This window comes from Artibeus jamaicensis, unplaced genomic scaffold (assembly GCF_021234435.1).
Source record: "Artibeus jamaicensis isolate MK-2021 breed Jamaican fruit bat unplaced genomic scaffold, CSHL_Jam_final contig_558, whole genome shotgun sequence".
Classification (NCBI taxonomy): domain Eukaryota; kingdom Metazoa; phylum Chordata; class Mammalia; order Chiroptera; family Phyllostomidae; genus Artibeus; species Artibeus jamaicensis.
Window position 1 is genome coordinate 1,271,804 of NW_026521886.1, and position 23,299 is coordinate 1,295,102.

The following is a 23,299-nucleotide window of genomic DNA, read 5'->3' on the forward strand; positions in this document are numbered from 1 at the left end:
CCAAATGGTATAGCCACTCAAGACAAGTTTGGCAGTTTCTTAAAAAGTTAAACATGTATTTACCGTATAACCCAGGAATCCACTCCTAATTTACCCTAAAGAAATTAACATTAGCACAAAAACTTGGACAAGAATGTTTATAGCAGCCTTAAAATGCCCAAAGCTGGGAACAACTCAAACGTCCTTGAGTAGGTTAATGGATAAACAGATTAATACATCCATCCAGTGTAATGCTCAGCAATAAAAAGGAATAACTATTGACAGATACAGCAACATGGGTGCATTTCCAAGGCAGAATGCAATGTGAAAGAAACACTCTCAAAATATAATGTATGATTACATTTCTGTTACATTATGGAAAAGGAAAAAAATTATAGGGACAGAATTGGTCAGTGGTTGGCAGGGGCAAGGAGAGGGTATGAGCATCAAGAAGCCAAACAAGGTAATTTGGAGGGACTGTTCAGTACCTGGATTGTGGTGGTGGTCCCACAAATCTGCAATGTGTTAAAAACTCACAGAACCATTGGTAGGCTGTTGTCATTTTTTAGTTGCCAATCTATGACAAAAGAAGTCAGTGCTCTTGACTAAATAGTCAAGTATCGCATGTTTTAAAAATTCTTGCGGCACACTGGTTGAAAATTGCTGGCATAAGCGATGGTGCCCATGAGTGAAAGAGGAAAGCTAAAAGGAGAAGCTCATTTAGAGATGCTGTTTCACACCATTGAGTTTGAGCTTATGTCAAGATGTGAATGGAGACGGCTTACAGGCAACTGGAGATGGTGGAGTAGCTAGCTCTTCTGGAGTAAAAAATAGAAATCTGACCAGCCTGGAAATGGTCATTAAAGCTGTAAGTCATGACTGGCAATATCAGATTGTTACCTGGGCTTTAGAGATCCATTTAGTTTGCTAGTCTGTTCTTTGGCTACTTTTCAAATGTCAGATGAAAGGGAACATGGAAACACAAAGGCAGAGCTGCTATGGTTAAAAAAGGCTGGGAGTCGGGTGGTGGCAGGGAAGGCTGCACAAACTGTCTTCCAGCCTCTCCTCTTGCTTCTAGTAGAATCCTTTTATGATACAGGTGATGAAAAGGTCCCTAGAGGAAGGTGATTTGCCCTAGGTATTAACCTCAAATTAGTGGCAGAGGCAGAACTGGAACCCAGCAACCAGCTTTTTCATTCTATTCACAGAGTTCTTAAGAAAAGCTCAAAAACATGGTTTTCATTTTTATTATCGTTCTGTTCTCTAGAAATGACCTTATTCAAATCAGCAGCTCCCCTGCATGTGATGTAGGGAACGTGACATCCACAGGCTCTTCTTGGTCTTGATGGCCCTCTCACGAACGATCTTCCTGCTACAGAGCCTGGTCCAGATAGTCTGTTAAAGCTTCAAAACCCCCACAATTGATACGTATCCCCCCAATTTTTATTGTTTTAAAATTTAAAACTTTTATAAGCTCTTAAATAGTACAATGAACAGCTATATACCCTCCTAGATTTAATAATGAACATTTTGCCATATTTGAATATCTCTACATAAGCACATATATTCTTTTTGCTGATCATCGTCAAGTCAGACATCTGACACTTCACCCCGAAATATTTTGTGTGTCTCCTCAGAGGAAAGACCTTGGCTGGCATATGTATAATACCATTATACGCAAATTCATTAAAACATCAAATATCCAGCCTATATTTAAATGTCCCTAATTGTCTTAAAATGTTTTTACAGTCTCATTTTAAAAACTAGGGTGCATTTCAATATAATCTAAACTATTACAGAGCATTGAAAAGAATAGCAGGTTTTCTAGAATTTTTTATCTCCAAATTTGACAAAAGCACAAACAAAACACGAAAACCAAGAAGCAATCCTGACTAGTAGGTATAAATGTAAAAATTGTAAAACTATGTCACCAAAGATTTCAGTACACTGGAGGACTGAATTGTTGAGTATATAGAGTTTGAACCCTCAATTTCTCTTTTCCCCTCTCTCATTACATAGCAGCCTCATTAGGCAGACCCCACTGACGTCTTGAGTGCCTACACCAACCTGGAAAATTCCATCCCAGTCACAGCGACTTGTTTAAATAGTCCAAGGCAGTCATGACTTGGTATTACCTCTAGTCACAGTGCGAATCCAACCAACGACCCAGACCTTTCGCCGGGAATTGGAGATGTTGGTTGTTAAACATTTACCAGACTCCACCCTGATTCATGTCGCCCTTTCTTTGTCCGTTTGTTTTTCGAGGCATTCTTGTTTCTGGACTGCACGGTCTCTAGTTGGCCCAGTAAAGCACGGACAGCGATCAATTGCGGTGCGTCGGTGTAAAATAAGAAACCTATCCCACTGCGGCGGGCGGGGCCGGGGGCGGGGCCTAGGACGCCGCGCCCCTCCCCTTCCGAGGCAGATTTACCCGCCTCTCCCCAGCGACTGAGGGCGGCGCAAGTTCCGGTGGTCTGGAGACCTCAGCCCTAGCGGTTCCGCACATGGTGCTTCCAGGGAGAGCCATGGCCAGTGAGTAGCGTTGCGGAGCTAGGGCCGGAGGGGAGGCTTCGGGTGCGGAGCCGGCGTGGGGGGTGAGCCGCACAGTCCCAGGCCTGCCCAGACCTGGTGTCCCCGGACCTCCGGGCTTGGGAGCGCGGGCCGGAGCGCTCGCGGGGATTCCAGCTTTTCTGGGGCCCCGGCCGGGCCGCGGAAGCAGAGGGGCCGTGCCTTGCTGCCAGCTGGACTCCTGCGTCGCAGTGCTTGTAGGTGGGTTGCAGAGCCACCTTCCACAAATTCACCTGCGCAGGAGCGGGCAGGTGTTCATGTAAAATGCAAGTTCCACCCCTCCAAAGACTCCACTTTCAGTAAAGGCTTCTGTAATTATGGTGATTATGATACTTCTTCAAGTCTGAGAACCTCTGCCCCGCACGGTTCTTGGATGCTTAGGTTTGCACTAGAAGCGGAACTGTCAAGTGGGGTTGCTTTCACACTCTTCACCTAAGATTGACTTTTGAACTTGGGTTTATTTGTGGCTTGAGTCCTATCACGTGAAACCGAAGAACTTGTTTTTCTTAATTTGGGCTCTGTGTTGCAAGAGGACTGGGTCATTCGCTCCTTATTGCACCCCCCCCCCACTCCACACACGGAGAATACCCTCCTCTCCTGAGCAAAAAACTGATAGTAGTATCTGCATCTGGACCTTGAGCTTGGAGATTGAGTATTAACATGTTGGTTACACGTCCCCATCCTGGATCAGCCCCAGGGGTGAGTTTCCCCCAGGCCTGTGCCAGACTCTTTCACTTGAGGCAGTGGAGCCTTCTGGATTTAGTCTGGAGACCTGGAGTATTAATCTGGGCTCAGTATCTTTCCACATCAACAAGTCATTTAATGTCTCTAGACCTTAGTTCTCTGACCTGTAAAATGGACATAAACTGCCTCTGCCTGGGATTCTTGTGAGGCTCCCATGACATAAGATTTGTGGAAATGCACTTTGGTTTTTTTCATTTCATCCTAGAGAGTGGTGCGAGTTGGTGGCTGAATGATTGTTCAGGTTGGATATGGAAGTCCTTTTACACACCTTCCTCTGGATGTGACTGGTATCTTCTTTGAAGAGGCCGGGCATGACAGAGGCTGATGAACTTGAGAGCTGTGGTTCTTAATGCTGTGGATCTTTCTTGAGGAGTGTTTTCAAGTTACTTGACCCCCACTCCCCCCAAAAACCGAAACTAACAAACTAGTTGCCTATCCTGCTTTACAGTTTACGATTTGGGATTGTTGCTTTGCCACCACTGTCTTTGTGCAGCTTTCCCTGTGCAAGCCTCTTGTTGCCTCATTTACAAAGTAGTGTTAATGAAACCTCACAGATGCTTATATGTGTAAAGACCCTGGCATATTTCTTATGTTGTTCCCATGTTGGTCCTTGCACTTAGTATATTTTATTCTCTTCTTCCCCCCTGGGTAAGTCCTTCACTGTCATACTGTGATGACTATTAAGGCAGCCACGGACCTACAAAAATCATTGTATTTTCATTTTACAGCTGAGGAGATGGGGTGACTAGTACTCCCCAATGATGACATTTTCCTGCTGCAATCCCTCTTCAGAGTGATTTGCAGAATGTCCAGCAATCCCAGGCCTAATTCAAGGCAGCTGCCCTTCTGGGTGGGCTGGGAAAGAGGGGAAGCCAGCAGTAATAGGCATGTGGATGTCCTCTTTCTGCTTCTCTGAAGCAGAGACAAAGCCCAGCTTCTGAGTTACAGTGGAGACCTTAAGTGGATCTGTGTGATGTTCTGGTAATAATTCCCAAATCCCTGTTCATCCCAAAGTAATCCCAGCTTTTGTTCCCTGTTTTAGTTTCCTTTGTTTTCATGAAGATTCTGAGACTGTTTAACAGCATTCAGGATTAAATTTAGCTCTTCTCAGTCTATTTAGAATAAACCAAGGAACGGGACATCTGCATTTTCCTTTTAGGGTTAACCCTGAGCCAAACAGGCCTTCATCAAAAGCCAGGTCTGTCAGCGTTGTCTCTTCTAGAAACATGTGCACAGTTACAGGAGACACCCAGGGTGGGAGCCCTGTAACAGTGGGGTTTTCAGACTGTGGAGCCGAGGCAGGGTAGGGAAGGCAGGACATTACTGCTAATTCCTGAACTTCACAGTTTTGTAGGTTACAACAGGCTTTGGATCTAGTGCAGTCTCCCCTCAAACCATGAGCAAAAACTGTATCAGTCAGTGTCCTCATGGGACACAGAGACCACACCAGTCACTTGAACAGGGAAAGTTTTGTATGAAGATTTATTAACCAATGTGGCTCAGTTGGTTGGAGTATCTTCCTCTAGAGACACTCTGGAGACACTTCCTCTGGAGTCTGCATACCAGACTTCTGTATACCAGAAGGCCGCAGGTTCAATTCCTGGTCAGGGCACTTGCTTAGGTTGGCGGTTCAGTCCCCAGTCAGAGTGCATATGGAAGGGAACCCATAGATGTGTCTGTTCTTCTCTTTCTCTCCCTCTCTTCTCCTCTCTCAAGAAAATAAATAAATATATGAAAGAATGATTAACCAGTAAAAAGCGATTACTATAAAGGCCAAAGTGAACTCTAAGGAATATAGGAAAAGCAAATGCAGGGTGTAGCTCCTACCTCGATATCGAGGGAGGAATAACCTCACCTCCTTGCCCCAAGGCTGACAACAGATCTTGTTGGCAGAGCTGGCTGCATAATTTATGGGGTACAGTCCCCAATAAAAACGGGGGGCCCTTGTTTAGGTGGGAGGAAGAGGTGCTGCTAAGGTTTCCTTCCTCAGCATCTCAGTGTCTCGTGTTGTTTTTCCCTTGTACTCAGCCCTGTGTCCTTTGGCACAGTGATACGCATTGGGTGAGTGTGGACCCTCACAGGTGCTCAGCCGCTGCCACACCCCCCTTTCCTCTGGTAACTAGACCTAGTCACTGTGTCCCAGTGGGTAATGATGAACTTGAGACAGGCATGTACCCTGGACCCACTGCCCCAGTCACAGTGGGATTTCACCTTCCGCGCTGGCATGCACTCAGTTTCCTGGATCAGGGTAGGCCTGAGGCCCAAGATCAAATAGTAAGGAATAATTCTGTGTCCGTACCTAGTTGTCAGGAATAGTTCTGTATTGGAAGCTAGTCGTTTTCCTTCTAGCCCTTTTCTCACTTGTGTAAAAAGCTGGGCCCGCCTACTTCACTTTGGGTTGTTGTGCTGGGCAGGGGGCTTTGCCCTTGGCTGTTGCTTTATCTCAGAGTCTCAACATCACCATTTTTGACATTTTGGACCAGATAATTTGTTGTGAAGGAGTGCCCTGCACATTTCGGCATGTTTAGCAGGGTCTCTGACCTCTTCCCAACAGGTGCCAGTAGCACTCACCCCTTGTGACAATCAAAAATGTCTCCGGGCGCTGCTGCCTGGGAGGCAAAATTGCCCTTGAACTGCTGTTCTGATTGAGCAGTCCGATTTCCTGACAACTGTTTTCTCTTCGTCCTCAGCTTTCCGCTTGGCCCTCATCCAGCTGCAGGTTTCTTCAGTCAAGGCGGATAATCTCACTCGAGCCTGTGGCCTTGTCCGGAAGGCAGCCACACAAGGAGCAAAGATAGTTTGTTTGCCAGTAAGTATGGAGGCAGCCTGCCCTTTCTGGGAACTGTTGGCTCAGCAGAATATAGTCTCTAGCTCTGGTTGTCCTCCGTATCTGGGGTCCAGCAAGGTCTTTGGGACCTGGGAATTGTCCATGTTTGTCTGGAAGATGGCCCCTTGCAGGGGCCTTTGGGATGGGACATGCCATCGTGGTTACAGGACTTTGATTTGACGATCAACCTACTTTGTTCAGAACTCTAGTAGGTTGAAGGGCTTAGTACACTGTACCTCCTATACCTCCCTTCTTCCCTTATATAGCTCTTCACAGGACCAGGAATTATTGATTTTAGAACTAAGCCTCCAGTATTTTAAAATAATTGTTGAAAACTGAAACTTGTTAGAGACATTTAGAAAGCTTGTGGTATCTTCCTCAAGCCAGTGGGACTCTGCATCTCATTCCTCGGTGATTTCTTTTCAAACAGAGTCCGCTGAAGGTTGCACCACATTTGTTTGTCAACAAGTAGGATGTTACCTCCAGAGAAGGACCCTGCACATGGCAGGGCCTGCATCTACTGGCTTCTTCCCCGGGCAGAGGGTCCGTGGTGGCACTGTTCCGGACAGCCCCTCCCCGCTCTCCATGGGGAGGAGGCAGCCCTCTGCAAACTGGGCTTAGATTGGCTGGAGAATTTTCAGGGCCACCTTGTATTTTAGGCAGTAGGCCATCACATGTGGCTAGTGGGTGGGACTCTAACAAGGGAGCTAGAGATGTGAATGTTAATCCGGCCTTTGTTACTGCTCCAGTCGTGGGGCTCGCTGTGCTTGTACCCTACACTTGGTCTCTTGTTGGTTATGTTGCCAGAGGTCAGTCTACAGACCAGGAGTGAGAGCACTTGAATTCAGCACGTGCCCCTCTGACATGTGTTTTGTACGAGCTGGTGATCCTCAGGCTGGAGTTTTCCTGGCCCAGCGTATGGTATACAGGTGATCTTGATAAATGTGAAACAAAGGATTGGAGTCAAAGTCTAGTCGTTCTTGCTTTTTTATCACAGAGATGTTGAAGACAGATGTACCCTGGGGAATGAGAGATTTTGCAGGAGCTTAGAAACAGTTCATTTTACAGATGAGGAAATGTCTTTTACTTCAGTGGCTTTCACAGGCTCATAATTCTGAACATATGGGTGCATCCTAATGCCCAAAGTCCTGTGAGGAAGCCCAGTTGTAGTGGGGCCTGGGTGCCCTGGGAATGCATAGCTCTCCTGCAGACTGCAGGGAGAGACAGTTCCAAGACAGTTCTGCCAAGGTGACTAGGATGTGATTGAGCACGCGAGTTCCCTGTAGCCCCACGGGAGCCGGCTGCTGAATCCTTCAGTGGCTACAGGGTCTGTAGCCCTGGGGTGTCAGTGTTCTTTGTTTGTTTTATCAGCTGTGTTTACCCCTTTGAGAACTGAGCTGGAAGCAGCAGCTGTGTCTTCTTTACAGCAGAGCTTTAAAATGGGTTGGGTGCTTTGATTCTTTTCCCTTTTTCTCTGTAAACATTATTCTAGGAATGCTTTAATTCTCCATATGGCACAAACTATTTTCCCGAATATGCAGAGAAAATTCCTGGTGAATCCACACAGAAGCTTTCTGAAGTAGCAAAGGAGTGCAGCATATATCTCATTGGAGGTAACTTCCTACTGTCAAGGTATAATGGCCTAAACATGAAAAACGTACGAATATTTTTGTTGTTACATTTAAACAGGTAGAGTACAAATTATCCATTGAAAAGAATGAGGTAGATTTATATGTAATAAAGTGGAGAGTCTTCAGAAACACACTATTAAGTAGAAGAAATGCAAGTTCAAGATGACATGAACAGGTCTTCCCATTCAGATTAATCCCCACATAAAGGGTTATTGGTGTTTGTGTGTAGTTGTGTATGTAACACAGAGTTGGTATTGTGGAAGGACACACACCAAACTGATAATGATGATTTTCCCTGGAGAAGGAGAGGGGAGAGAGGGGCAGGTGGAAATGTGGAAATCTTTTCCTTAAAGAGCTATGAACAAAGTAGCATTATATGGTTTGTTTTTTTTTTAAAGCCAGTCAAATCGAGTAGTGGGGGGGCGTTATATGGTTTTGAAATAAATTTTAAAATGTTCTGTTTGCTCAAATAAAAATCAATACAGTAAAACTATTTAATAAATACAGCAAACAAAATGACTTCTGTACCATGCTATATAAGAATTAGAAATGATTAAGAAGTGGAGCATTGAAGGCCTAGCAATAAGAGACAGAAGCAGGAACTAGAATACGTTCAGTGGCGGGAAGACCTGGGGCTCACATTCCCACCTGGAGGCCTTTCGGGGTGCAGCTGTGTTGCAGGAGGGTCTGGTGGATTTAAGTTGCACAACAGTGAGTTCCCCATGTTGCTTCGATGGTTCACATCACCATAAGTGTTGCTCAAGGTCTAAGCTGAATTCAGAAACAGTCTGGATATTTTTGAATCCTGTCTTCAGCATTTGACTTGATTATATTTCATCTATACTCTGGAGTTTATCTCTGAAAGATTGTATTCAGGAAGGAAAACAACTGATTAAGTGACACTTAGAGGGTAGTAAGCTTTATGGTTTGACCCAAGTGACATTTTATCAAGCCTTTGTCCAGTTCCAAAAGAATGCTTTTTTCAGGATTTTTCTGTGTCTGTGTGTTTCTCCTCTCAATAAAAGGTTCCATTCCTGAAGAAGATTCGGGGAAGTTATATAACACCTGCCCCGTGTTTGGGCCTGATGGCACTTTACTGGTAAAGCACAGAAAGGTAAGCAGGGCCCTGGTCAGTGTGGCTCACTCACTCAGAGTATCATCCCGTAACCTGGAAAGTTGTGGTTTGATTCCAGGTCAAGGCACATGCCTAGGTTCCCAGTTCAGTCTCCGGTGGGGGCGCATATGAGAAGCAGCAGGTCGATGCTGCTCTTCCTCTCTCCAAAATCAATAAGCATGTGCTTGGGTGAAGATGGGGAAAAAAATAGGTTAGTAGGGAATGTGGCAAGTCTCGTTGCTTCGTGAGACTTTACTATGAATTCCCACAGTCCCATCTCGTATTGTACACACATCAGGCATTTTGACTGGATGGCACAAGTGGCTGTTCTCAGCTTTTGGCACTTTGATATAAATTTTAGACTCAGCCTGTCAACTTAAGCAAAGGGAAACCTGCAGGTCTTTTAATTAGGATTGCGTGGATGTGTAGAGATCGCTTCGGGGAGGCTGGCATCTTTGCAGTAGTAGATGCGTGTACATTTAGGATCTTTAAGTCATCTTGGTAAGTTGATCCTTTTACTGTTATGAAGCATCTGGGTTTTTTTTTTAACTTATAACACTCTGTCTTGAAGTTTATTTTATCGTTGATAATACTATAGCCACTCTTATACTTACTTTTTGTATGGTGCATCTTTCTTTAAACTTTTATTTTCACACTATATGTGTCTTTACATTTAAAATTTGTAGACAGCATATAGTTGGTTTTTTTAAATATATTTTATTGATTATGCCATTACAGTTGTCCCATTTACCCCCTTCATTCCCCTCCACCCTGCACCCCCTCCCCCCACATTCCCCCTCTTTAGTTCGTGTCCATGTGTCATAAGTTCTTTAGCTTCTACATTTCCCACACCATTCTTGCCCTCCCCCTGTCTATTTTCTCCCCACTGTCTATGCTACTTATTTTCTGTACCTTCTCCCCCCTTCTCCTCCTCCCACTCCCCTGTTGCTAACCCTCCATGTGATCTCCATTTCTATGGTTCTGCTCCTGATCTAGCTGTCCACTTAGTTTGCTTTTGTTTTAGATGTGGTTGTTACTAACTGTGAGTTTGCTGTCCTTTCACTGTTCATCTTTTTTATCTTCTTTTTCTTAGGTAAGTCCCTTTAACATTTCATATAATAAGGGTTTGGTGATCATGAACTCCTTGAACTTGATCTTATCTGGGAAGCACTTTATCTGCCCTTTCATTCTAAATGAAAGCTTTGCTGGATAGAGCAATCTTGGATGTAGGTCCTTGCCTTTCATGACTTGGGATACTTCTTTCCAGCCCCTTCTTGCCTGTAAGGTCTCTTTTGAAAAATCAGCTGACAGTCTGATGGGAACTCCTTTGTAGGTGACTGTCCCCTTATCTCTTGCTGCTTCTAGGATTCTCTCCTCCATTTTAATCTTAGGTAATATAATTATGATGTGCCTTGGTGTGTTCCTCCTTGGGTCCAACTTCTTTGGGATTCTCTGAGCTTCCTCCACTTCCTTGAAGTCTATTTCCTTTACCAGATTGAGGAAGTTCTCCTTTATTATTTGTTCAAATAAGTTTTTCATTTCTTGCTGTTTTCTTCCCCTTCTGGTACCCCTCTAATTCGGATGTTGGAATGTTTAAAGATGTCCTGGAAGTTCCCTAAGCGTCCCCTCATTTTTTTGAATTTTTGTTTCTTCCTTTTCTGTTTGGTCATTTTTTTCTTCCTTCTGGTCCACTCCATTGATTTGAGTCCCACTTTTCGTTCCATCACTATTGTTTCCCTGTGCATTTTGCTTCATTTCACTTAGTTTAGCCTTCATTTTTTCATCTAATTTGTGACCAAAATCAACCAGTTCTGTGAGCATCCTGATCACCAGTGTTTTGAACTGTGCATCTGATAGGTTGGCTATCACTTGGTTGCTTAGAAGTATTGGCTCTGAGGCTTTGATTTGTTCTCCTGTTTGAGGCATAATGTTTTGGTCTGTTCGTACTTCTTATGTATGAGGGGAGGAGCCTTAGGTGTTCACCAGGGTGGGGCAACCCAGTTGCTGGGTTGTGATGCTGTATGTGGGGGCGGGGCCAGAAAGGGAGCAATGGTGCTTGTTCTGCTCTCTCTTGGATTTCGGTCCCCTCTGCTGCTTCCCACAAGCAAATTGGGCCCTTCTGGTGCTGGTTCCTGATTGGGTGGGCTTGTATATGTTCTAGGACCCTGTAGGTCTCTCCAACAAACTGTCCTGTGAGGCTTGGAGCCTCTCCCGGCACCTTTTCAGTGGGTGCTTTAAGGTTTTATTTCTCGTCACTGGAGCCCTGAGTTGCATGGCCTGTCTCACTGCCCATTTTTGCCTTGTTTGCGCTCGAATGTGTGACTGGGGTCATCCAGCCACCTTGCAAGCTCTGCTTGTTTCCTCACAGCACCCAGGGTCTGCTAGCCCCTAGCCACCTGCGCTTCTGGGTCCAGTGTCACTGCCATTTCTTGCCACAATCCCTCTCAGCTGGCTGCCGACTCCACCCCTGGTTGAATGGTTGTCGGACTTCCATACAGTTCAGTTTTCTGTCTGTTCTGGTTGTGTTTTTGTTTCTAAATCTTTGTTTTCCTTAATTTTGGTTTTGCAAGGAGGTGCAATGTTTCTACCTACTGCTCCATCTTAGCCAGAAGTCTGTAGTTGGGTTTTGCTTTTTTACTCATTCTGAGAGTATCTGCTTTTTAACTGAAATGGTTACTCCATTTATAGTTAATATAATTGTTGATTTTTAAGCATATTAATATATTAAGCATATAGATATTTTACTGTTTTTTCTCTTGTTTCCCTTTTTTGCATTCTTTGGGGTTGAGTATTTTTTAGAATTTCATTTTAATTAGTCTATTGGCTTTTAAATTATGCCTCTGTGCTTATTTCTAAGTTGTTGCTCTAGACATTACAATTTGCATCCTCGTCACAGTCTACTTGAGTTCATGTTATACTACTTCATATGAAATTTCCTGTCTCCTTCCCATTTTTGTACTATAGTTGACACACACATTGCATCTACATATATTGTAAATCCCACAAAACCCTTATTTTTTAAGTAGCATGCATTTTAAAGAAATGAAGGGAAAGTGTTTTATGTTTACCCACATATTCCTCCTTTCCGGTATTTTTCTTTTCTTCCTGAAGATCCTGAGTCTATCTGGTGTTTGCTCCTTCAAACAGAAAGACCTCCCCTGGCTTTTTCTGATAACTGTGCATTTTCTTAGTTGTTTATGAACACATCTTTAGTACACCTTCATTCCCGACAAATGTTTTGGAATAGAGTTCTGAGTGGACAGTTTCTCGCCCCCCAGCAGTTTGAGAGACATTATTTACTTATTTTCTAGCTTTTTTCTTTTTTCCCCCTGATGAAAAGTCAGTGGTAATTTGTATTACTGTTTTCTGTATGTAATTTGTGTTTTTATCTGTCTGCCTCCCAGATCTGTTCTTTGTAAATTCCACTTGTTAATATTTTCCTTCTGATGTGCCTACATGGTTTTCTTTGTATTTGCCTTGCTTTGTGCTTCTTGAATTCGCACGTGTGAGTCTTTTACCACATGTGTGGGAAATTTAGGGGCATTATTTCATTAAAATTTTCTCGCCCATTCTCTTCAGGGTTCCAGTGTTGATACCGTTCCTCCAAACCAAGTCACCGAGGCTTTCGTTCTTTGTTTTTATTTTTTCAACCCTTTTTCTCTCTTCTTCAAATTGGGCAATTTTCATTGATCTACCTCCAAGTTCACTGAGTCTTTCTTTTGTAATCTCCAATCTTCTATAAACCAAATGGGTGAAAGTTTTAAAAATTTCAGATACTGAGTTTTTCAATTCTAAAATTTTCATTTGGTTCTTTTTTATAGCTTTTATTTCTCTACTGTTATTTTTATTTGTTTAACTCATCAAGAGCAAGTTCTTCATTCCCCTGAGCTCCTTTAAGGTCTTCAACTTTGCCGCATCCAGTTGAGCTGGGGTCTGTCTGCTCCACTGATTGCCTTTTCTTTAGAGTTTAGGTCGTATCTTCCTGTTCCTTTGTGTGTATAGTAATTCCGGGCTGTACATTCTTAGATGCTGTGTTCTTGAGACTCTAGCTTCTATTATATTTCTTTGAAAGTATTTATTTTTGTTTTGTTTTTGTAAGTACAATAGTTAACTTGGTTGTACACAAACCCCAAATTCTTTTCTGTAAGGTGGACAGTGACCTCAGCTGCTCTGTTCTGTCCAGACTGTTCAGCTGGGCTGCTTGGAGTCTGCCCCACACATCTTTACTTCAGTGGTTAGCCAGAGATTGGGCAGATTTTGTTCATACAATTTAGGGTTCTTTGGCTTTATCCTTTTCAGGATTTGCCCCCTCACTTTCCTGCTGCTGTGAAGCTGGCTTCTGGTTCTTCAGGCCAGTCTGGTTGTGGGTAGTTTCCCCACTGCTCCTGGCAAGGCCCGGGGCCTGGCTTCCAATTGAAAGCAGCAAACAGATAGGAGACCTGCCTGGTGCTGCTCCCTTCTTCCAAGTGTTGACTTCCCTTCAGGGTTTCCCTAATTTTGGTCATTCTCCAGTGCTTTGCTTTTTATTTTGTCCAGAGTTCATACTTACGAGAAAGGTAATGGGCCTGATAGGAGCCACTCAGCCATTACTGGAAGAGGAGCCAGCACTGAACTATTAACTCCATCATCTGAAGTGCATGTATGTCCACGATGTGCACTTTCAGGCTTTTGAAAATTTCACATTGTTTTTTATGGTTTTTTGATATAGTCATATACCATTTTCTAGGTCTATTCTTCACGGGTGGTTTGTTTATGTCCTCTCATTTTCTGTTCCTTACTAGTATATGGAGAAGTACAACTAATTATAAAAATACTGACCTTCCACATGCATAGTAACTTGGCTAAAGTCATTCATTAATTCTAATAATTTATCCGTAGTTTTCCTTTGGAGTTTCTAGGTACATAATTATATCATCTGAGAATAATGACAGATTTAATTTTTCCTTGCTAATCCTTATACTTCCTGTCTCTTTCTTTTGCCTGGTTGCTGTGGTCAGGGCCTCTGGCAGAGTGTCGGGTAGCAGCTGTCCTTGTTTTACACCTGATCTTGGTAGGTGAAGGCTTTAGTATGTTAACATTAGGTACAAAGTTTTGGTGTTTTTGTAGATACTTTTTATCAGATTAAAGAAATTCCTTTCCTGGAAGAGGTTTTCTTTTTTGTTTTTAAAATAAGAATAGATGTAGAAGTTACCAAATGCTCATTATATATCTCTTATGATGCTCATGTGACTTTTCTCCTTTATTTTGTTGGTGTGATAAATCAGAATTCAATTTGGAAGGATGTTACTCTTTTTATAAATTGCTGCATTTGGCTTGCAAAATTTTACCTGTTTTTATTTCTTTAAAATTTTATAAGATTTTATTTACTTTTTAGAGAGAAGGGGAGGGAGGGAGAAAGAGAGGGAGAGATACATCAGTCGGTTGCCTCTCATGTGCCCCCAACTGGGGAACCTGGCCCGCAACCCAGACATGTGCCCTGACTAGGAATCGAACCTGTGACCTTTTGAGTTGTAGGCTGGTGCTCAATCCACTGAGGCACACCAGCCAGGGCTAAATTTTACCTACTTTTTTTTATCATTTATCCACGCTCCACCTCTCTTGCCAGTGTGTCAGTTTGATTCTGATTCTGAGGAGTCTTCATTTAGCATTTACATTGAGTTAAAAAACAACACATTAGTTGCTTTCCATAAGAGACCTAGACATTGATTTGTACATCACCTAGGAAAGAAGGGTCATGAAACTACAACATCCCGTGTTAGAATTCATTTTGATAAGTGTCAGATTGTGGGTGGGTTGTGGGTGGTTGAGGGTGCTGTCCCAGCAGTTGATTTTAGACCACACCCCACATCTGGCCATGGGAGATGTTTGCAGTTATTGCCGTGAACCCCGCTGCAAAAGAGGTAACCAGAGCCCTTATCTGTGATGCAGCTCCATCTGTTTGACATCGATGTTCCTGGGAAAATTACATTTCAGGAATCCAAAACGCTGAGTCCCGGTGATAGTTTCTCGACCTTTGAGACTCGTACGTACCAGATAAGTCCACCTCTTTTAGCAGTCCCGGTAGAAGAGGATCAGGTATTCCTTCATCTCTTTCTTATGTCCCTCCTTGATTTCTTCGTACAACCCGGCTGAAAGAGCAGAGGGAGAAGGGCAGAGGATGGTCGGAGATGTAGCAAGGGCAGGCCGAATGGAGGACTAAGGGTTGGACGTGATTTTGCCCTTCCATTTGATCACAGCCTCCTATTAGTATCACAGCTTCCAGAGTGTACCTGCCAGGCCTTGCTGAACACTTCTCACTCAGAGCATAAGCATCCAGTTAGAATAAATTTCTCACCTCTGCTCTGCTGACGTAAGTGATATATGAGGTCAAGTTCAAGCAGAAACAAGCTTAGAGATTTCTCCATCCGTGGGCTCTGTGTCACCGTATCCCCCCGTGATTCGTGCTCATGACATCGGAAGGTTTCACCCTGCCTCCCCGTGCCTCGGGTTAGCTTTTCATCTGTGCGTTTCCGTTTGTGAGCAGCTTACTGCAGAGTGGGCCTGGGCATCTGCTACGACATGCGCTTCGCAGAGCTGGCACAGATCTACGCGACGAGAGGTGAGGCAGCTCTGTGTTTGTGCTGTGTGGGTGCTTGGAGGGGTGAGTCTGGGCGGCTCTTCGTGGGCGGAGGGAGCCCTTCTGGAAACACTGGAGGAGGGGTCTTCATTTGTCCACCCCCCACCCTTTCGCCTTCTCAGACTTCTGCTGCATCTGGACAGTATGGTTTTTCAGAGGCTGTGCTTTAACAGCACTGGGCAGCTAAGGCAGGAGACAGACTCTTAAACATCTGCTCCTCCCTCAGGCCATTCCTGGTACTGTATTTAGAAAGAGTCACTTGGTAGAAACGAAGACATGGTTTCGCCTGGTAGATTTCACTGTTCAGTGGTCCTAGATGTTGGGTACAGTAGAAATGTAGTGACAGACATTTTGGTCCAGAGAAAAGGTGTCCTACCATCCAGAAAGAGCACCAAACCAAGTCAGAAGGTCTAGGTTCTGGTTCCAACTCCTCTCCTAATTGGCATGGTACTTTGGGTGAATCATTTACTCTCTAGAGCAGTGTGGATCTCACTGTTCTCACAGGGATGGGGTGAAGATTACGGAGCTAAAGGTCCCTGCACGGTAGTCAACAAACAATTAGCACCCCTACTAGACTGGCAGAGCTGCTTTGCTTCTGAATCAGCTGCCACTTCATACAGTGAAGTGGATGCAGAAGGTGCGACTGCTCAGCGAGAGGTGGAGGCGCGTGGGCTCTGAGTCTGTAGAGTCCTGGCAGTGGGCACTGAAGCACCTGCCCTGCCCTTCATGTCAGTTGAAAACCATTACAGACCATGGTCCTTGGCCCTGCAGAGCTGACCATGTGGTGCTGAGAGGAATTTCAGTGACAGTGCGCCACCTGTTTTTTTTAAAGCAAAGTCCCATGTTGTGGTTTCGGTTATTAATACCACTTCTCTGTGTGTTTGTGTGTGTTATGTGAGTGTCTCTAAAGGAATTCAAAGCTGTAACTTAATGCTGCTGATGCTGTCTGATTTGGCCAACATCTTTCCATGCTTGAGGGAGTTGGAGTTTGGTCCCACTGGGTGGAGAGCAAAGGGAGGGTCTGGTGTGGCTGGGTGTTCTTTGTGTTGACGCTTCAGCCTTTCTCTCCCCAAGGCTGCCAGCTGTTGGTATATCCTGGAGCTTTTAATCTGACCACTGGACCAGCTCACTGGGAGTTGCTTCAGCGAGGCCGGTAAGAAAGTATGTCAGACAGACACACCTTCGGGCATCTCAGCGTTGCTTTGTGGGAAGGTTTCAGTTTGGCGGCAGGGCCAGCCTCCCTGATACGGAATGGTGTCTGTGACTCAGGATGCCGCAGCAGCATCCAGACGCATTTCGAAAAGATGAATGTTTCCGTCTCTCAGCCCAAAGGGAAGGCTTCTGCTAAGAATCTTCCCTTCAGAAGCCACAGCTTCAACCTCATAGATTTTGGGGACCGTGATCTTTGCATTTTCAAGAACAGTTAGCGCATCAATCGGGCAGTGGTTTCATTTACTGTGATTAGATCTAGGCTGGTGTCTCGGGCAGTTGCCAGTAACTTTTATAGAGACTCAGAGACCTGTGGAGTGTGTGGGTCCAGAGCCCCAGAAGCCACGGAAAACCAGCGGGTCTTAGCCTGGTAGCCCCGGGGAGATTAGGGGTCTTCACACAGCTGACCCTGTGCTGCTCAGATTGGGGTGCTCATCCCAACCCAACTTCCACAGCAGCTGCCAAGAACCTCATTACAAGCCCTTGTGCTTCTAACGTGTACATGCTGGGCACCACACTGGCACGTCCGGCGTGTCACAGCTGCTGTTTCCGTAGTCCCCTGAGGCTGAGGGGGGTGAGGGCAGACAGCGGAGATGGGGGCCCCGAGGAAGGGGGAGCTGTGTGACCCTGGGTGTGGGGGTCATACAAACCCACTCAAAGGGCTCTGCAGACTGCAGTGCTGGTCAGAGATGCTGGTGGTTTTGATTAAATGCCTTTTGAACTGAGGTGTAATATACTTAACAGGAAAATGTTCAGATTTTAAGTATACAGATCTGTGAATGTTACGTATTTACCACGTATGACCAAGGTCACTGCACAGAACATTCTGGTCCCTGGGATGCTCCCCTTGGTCCTCCCAGTCAGTACTCGCTGTTGTCTCTCCCGGACGGAGATGATGGGAACTTCCACTGGAGGGGGGTGTAGAGGCAGAGGGGGGGGTGTCCGATCCCATGGGTGTTCATCAGCGCAGTCTTGTCGAAGCAGGACAAGCTTGGGAGAGACTGGAACGACTAGGTATGGACCGACTGATTGAGCCCAGAGTGCTCCCTGGTGAGGTGGCAGCATGTACCCAGGCCCCCACCTGACTTCTGATCTAACCTGACGTGAGGGGGCTGCCCCATTGGCATGGAAGTGCCCTGCAGCCCTTTCAGGTGCATTGCTTCCCCTGGTCCCCCCACCCCCTGGCCGACCCCTTGTCTCTGGCCCCCTTGATTGGCATTAACCAGAGAAGCTCTTGTATTGGTTGGCTCAGGCCGGGGTCTCTCATCTGTTGCAGTATTAACATTTTAAACTGGACAGTTCTTTGTCATGGGGGTGTCCTGTGCATGGGATGTTTAGCAGTGTCCATGGCCTCCACCCACGAGATGCCAGTAGCATCCCACTAGTTGTGACAATCAGAAAGGTCTCCAGACACTGGCAGATGTCCCCTGCTGGCCGAAATTTTCCCCAAGAACTGGTTTCAGTTATGAGACAATTTTTGAAGAGAGGGTTCCACGGCTTTGGGTGTTCCCTTTCATATCTGAGCCAGCCTGTCCTGTCCTAGTTTTTAAAAGGAGGATTGGTACACACAGGATAGGAAAACATCTCAGATCTACAAGGTATGATTTACGTGTTTTCTGTCCACTGACTGCAGGGCTGTTGACAATCAGGTCTATGTAGCCACGGCATCTCCTGCCCGAGATGACAAAGCCTCCTATGTCGCCTGGGGACACAGCACTGTCGTGAATCCTTGGTGAGCTGCCTAAGCAGGGACAGGCTTCCTAGGAGCTCAGGAGACCGGCACGTGGGCAGGCGGGTTGTCTGGTGTGTGGCTGGTCCTGCCCCTCACCCGCCCCCATAGCCCCACATGCCTACCAGGTCTCCGTGTCTCTGTGAGTGAAGCTTATTTTTTGCTTTGGAGAGATTGGATTTCACTAGATATGTGTTTGAAGTCCTGCTTTGGGCTAGAGATTCAGCTCTGGAGATAGTTTTCTAGATGGGCCTTCCCCCAGACCCCACAGGTCGAAACCTTGCCTTCAGAAACTAAAGACCATTAACACAGCGATACTGGGATCACAGGCACGAGGCCAGAGATACCGCAGATCTGGGCTGTGCTCAGGCCCTGCCTCACCATCCCAGGGTTGGGGAGCAGCCTTGGGGGTGGGAAGAAGCAGAGCCAGATCACCCTTGTAGAGGGTCCCTATTGACATGCACTCGCGAGGGGGTAGCGAGGGCACTTCCTGTTGGTTATAGGTGGCTCTGTTCCCGGATGCGTGTGTCATAGAATAATAAAGTAGGAGTTTGCAGTTTAGAAAACATACTCTGTGATTTTCTCACTAGGTCCTAACAGAGCTCTTATTTCCCACTTCATAAGTGGAGATTACAAATGACTTGGCCCAAGGCTACTTACATGGTAGAACAGGAGTTTATACCCCTACCAATCTGAAGAAATCTCAGATTTCTTCTCCTTTGGCCGTTAGACAGGGAAGAAAAACAGAGAGAGGTCTTGAATATCAGCAGGCATCAGCGAATCCACTTACTGTCCCCGGAATCTCTTCCAGGGGGGAGGTCCTGGCCAAAGCTGGCACTGGAGAGACGATCGTGTATGCAGACATAGGTAAGGTCTGCCCAGCACAGGTGAGGCCTCTGGCATCCCCAGTGCTCTGAGGCCAGGTTCCATAGGTGGTGCAGCCCCTGTCACCCGGAGGGGTTCCTTGTTCCCCCAGCCCCTCCCCCCCACACATGCTCCATTTGTCCTTGATTTACCTTTGGTTCTTTGGTTGGGTCCAGGGTGTTATAGTTCAGCTTGGGTTTTTTGGTTTGGTCCCAAATGACTCCAGGGGCCATGCCTGGCCCTCTGCCTGTAGGCAAGGCCTGTATTACTGGGTTACTTGTGGAGGCTCTGGTGGTTTTTATGCTGTTTGGGGGAAATAGTCCCTTTGGTTAGTGAAGAGTTTCATGTTATTAATAGTAAACTTTCCTGTTTTTGCAGACCTGAAGAAAGTGGCTGAAATACGGCAGCAAATCCCCATTTTTAACCAGAAGCGATCAGACCTCTATGCCGTGGAGGCAAAAAAGCCCTAAGATTATGTCTCCAATGTGCCACAAAATAGGAAGCTGTGTTTCTGCAACATCATGAATTTCCTGCTGAATCCTTTATTGGAGATCCTTTTCCTAACTGGGAACTCTGTGTTACGATGAGGAACTTCAGCACACTGGTACTCTCCACACCGTGTTAAATAGTCAAAAAGGGCTAGGCTGGCATTGAAGGGCAGAAGGAGAAGGGGGCGGCTCTAAACCTTATTCCACGCTTACGCTGCTTGTGCGCAGCTGGTAAAAGTATCAGATTTGGGTATTCTGGTGGTTGATTCACCGGATACAAATGTATTTGCATCAGAAACTTCTTATCCCATTGCTGGAATTGGAATCCATATGTAGGAAACTGGCAGTCTCTTTCCAGCAGTACCTTCAGTTATGTGTTTGGTCTGTGAGTAGCTGTGGGAGCCGAGGTGATGGATCCTTGGCGTTTGCTAGAGGAGATGGCGGCCCCTGTAGCAGCCTTCAGGAAGGAGCTAGAGAGTCAACCGCAAACCCTCCTGGCCTTAGGGAAAGATGGTGTCACCAGTGAGCCCGTGGGAGGAGGCAGTGGCAGCATTTGGTCTGCCTCCACAAAAAAGATTTTTCTTGATTGGAGTGTCTGACAGTCTCTCTCTTTGTTTTTTCCTCCCTAGTAATTCTGCCTTCCAAAGGCAAGTTTGTAGCCTAGTGGTTCTCAGAATTCTTTTGCACAATTGAAAATTAAGAATTTCAGTGAGTTGTTATTTATGTGTATTATAGCTACCAGTGAGCTGGTAGATGTTGAACAACCAGCTGTCTAAGAAAAAGCCCTGATTTTGTAGAGCATTTGCCATTTTCTGTGGTGTAAATACTTCCACCATGGCCAGGTTCCATCTATCAATATGACACCTCTACACATAGAGTAGGGAATATATGTGCCCCATCTGACACATGTGTACATCCAGGAAACCCCTTTCATCAAGGTTATGATCATACCCACCACCCCCAAACGTTTCCTTGTGTTCTTTTATAATTCCTGTAGCTATTCCTCTTGTTCCCAGGCAATTACTGATTGGCTTTGTCACTGTAGATTAGTTTGAATTTTATAGAATTATGTGAAAATGGACTCATGTTATATCAATACATACTTTTTGTCTTTCATTATCATTTGGAGATTTCCCCATGTGTATGCATCATTAATTCCTTCCCTTCTTATTGCTGAGTAGTAGTCTGTTGTGTGGATATACTGTCATTTCTCCACCTGTTGGTAAGCATTTTAGTTTCCAGGTTTTGTCTGTTACAAATAAAGCTTCTTGTACCAGTTGTTCGTTTCTCTTGAGTTAGATATCTAGGCGTGAAACGAAATGGTGGGGTTATGCGTGTGTTTCACTACCGAACTGTTTCTGAAAGTGACGGTGCCGCATTACACATCACCCAGCAGTCTGTCAGCGTCCGCGTGTGCTCCACATCCTCCCCGCACTCCGTGCGACCGGTCTGACTCATTTCATCCATTCTAACAGGTATGTGGTGCTACTTTACTGTGGTTCTAATGTATATTTGTCTAATCAGTAGTAATGCTGACTATCTTTTCGTGTACTTCTTTGTTTGTCTATCTACTTTGGTAGTGTCTGTTGATCTCTTTCCCCCATATTTTTATTGGGTTGTTGATTAGTATGAGTTCTTTATATACTCTTGATAAAGGTCCTTTTTCAGGTATTAATGTTTTGCAGATACATTCTCCAAGTCTGAGAGAAAAACGGTCATTTCATTTTTTAAAAAGCATTACTTAAAAAGTAAAAGTTTTTAATTTTCATAAAGGCTGATTAATATTTTTCTTTTGAAGTTTGTCTATTTTAAGTTGTATTTATGTAAATGTATTTATGCATTATGTAAATCATCAAATACAAGGTCACTAAGACTTTATCTTATTTAAGTCTATAATTCATTTTGAATTGTTAATCTTTCTTCTATATGGTGTAAGAGCCCATTTTTTTTGTCTGTGATTGTGAGTTTTATTCTATGCCTATTGAGTATTGTCAGCACCTTCAAAAAAAGTATATTGACCATATGTATCTCGATCTGGTTGTAGACTCTATTTCATTAATATTCTGTATATCTTTATACCAGAAACTAACTGCATTGATTACATATAGCTTCATAATAAGGTTGTTGTTTTTTAAAGATTTTATTTATTTTTAGAGCAGGGAAGGGAGTGAGAAAGAGGGAGAGAAACATCAATGTGTGTTTGCCTCTCACATGCCCCCTACTGGGGACCTACCTGCAACCCAGGCATGTGCCCCAACTGGGAATCAAAACAACCACCTTTTGGTTCACTGGCTGGCACTCAATCCACTGAGCCACACCAGCCAGGGCTATAAGTCTTAAAATCAGGTAATACTAGTTCTTTGACTTGTTTTTTTCAAAATCATTTTGACTATTCTAAATCGTTTATGTTTCTATGTAAATTTCAAATCAGGTTGTAAATTGTTATGGAAAAGTCTCTAGGGATTTTGATTGGGATTACATCGACTCCCGAGGGCAGTTTGGGGGAAATGACATGTTACCAGTACTGAAACCCTGACCCATGAACATGAGATGTCTCCTCAGTTGTTCAGGCCTTCTTTAGTTTCTCTTAGCAGTGCTTGGCAGTTCGACAGTGAAGAATCCAGGGGTGTTTTTGTAAGTGCGTCTCCAAGGACTGCAACTTTTTTATCTCTATGTAGTACTGTTTCATAAACTTCAGTGTCCAACTTTTTCACTGCTAGTATATAAAATATTATTTATGTCTTTGATCTTGTATCCTGAAAGCTTGTTAATAAACTCACTTATTTTAGCAGCTTTTTGGGGGTAGATTCTATATGATTTTTTCAAAATAGATGATTATGCCTGTAAATAAAGTTTATAAAATAAAGAAGCTTATTCCTTTTCAATCTTGTTTCCTTTTATTTTTTCTGGCTATGGCATCAGATAGAACCTTCAGTACAGTGTTGAATAGAAAAGCACTGAGTGGACATATTTTCATTGGTCCTGACCTCATAGAGAAAGCATTTATTCTTTATAGATGCCCTCCTTCACCTTGAGGAATTTCCTTCTATTCCCAGTGTGCTGGAGTTTTTATCAGGAAAGGGTGCTGGAGTTTTTCAGATGCCACTTCTGCCTTTATTGAGATGAGCACTTTTTTCCTTTAATTTGTTTTTATCATGGATTACATTGATTTTTCAGTGGTAAGCCAATCTTGTGTTTCTGTGATAAACTTCACTTGACCACAATATATTAAATTAAGTTCCTTTTTTATTAATTGTTGGACTTATTTGCTAACATTTTAAGAATTTTTGTGTCTGTCTTCATAAGGTATGTTGGTGTATAGTTTTTTTTTCCTTGTAATACTTCTGTCTGATGTAGGTCTCAGGGTCTGCTGGCCTCGTGACATGACCTGGAGCGTGTTCCCCCCTCTGCAGTGGGCTGGGAGAGCTGTGGTAGCTGGTTAGCGTCTTGCCTCCAGATTTGCTTGTGGCTGGAGGTTTATATATTGTATTGATCTTTTCATAGAACCAGTTTTTGATTCCATTTATTTT

General features: G+C 44.5%; 1 protein-coding gene across 1 annotated transcript; it reads left to right on the plus strand.

Moving 5' to 3' along the window:
* The first annotated feature begins 2,395 nt into the window (after nt 1-2,395).
* On the plus strand, nt 2,396-21,047 carry NIT2 (nitrilase family member 2). Its single transcript, XM_037160843.2, has 10 exons — nt 2,396-2,511; nt 5,982-6,100; nt 7,611-7,731; nt 8,775-8,863; nt 14,792-14,885; nt 15,387-15,461; nt 16,554-16,632; nt 18,322-18,420; nt 19,229-19,284; nt 19,660-21,047. Exons 1-10 carry the CDS (start codon nt 2,484-2,486, stop codon nt 19,749-19,751), a joined length of 852 nt encoding a protein of 283 aa, XP_037016738.2. The 5' UTR covers nt 2,396-2,483; the 3' UTR covers nt 19,752-21,047.
* The last annotated feature ends 2,252 nt before the right edge of the window (nt 21,048-23,299 follow it).

What these genes read in the sequence shown, in the direction of transcription:
- NIT2 (XM_037160843.2), top strand. Translation starts at nt 2,484, where the DNA reads ATGGTGCTTCCAGGGAGAGCCATGGCCA. An exon ending in TACTGGTAAAGCACAGAAAG is followed by an intron (nt 8,864 to 14,791) that starts GTAAGCAGGGCC and finishes TCTGTGATGCAG; the next exon opens with CTCCATCTGTTTGACATCGA. An exon ending in GATCGTGTATGCAGACATAG is followed by an intron (nt 19,285 to 19,659) that starts GTAAGGTCTGCC and finishes CTGTTTTTGCAG; the next exon opens with ACCTGAAGAAAGTGGCTGAA.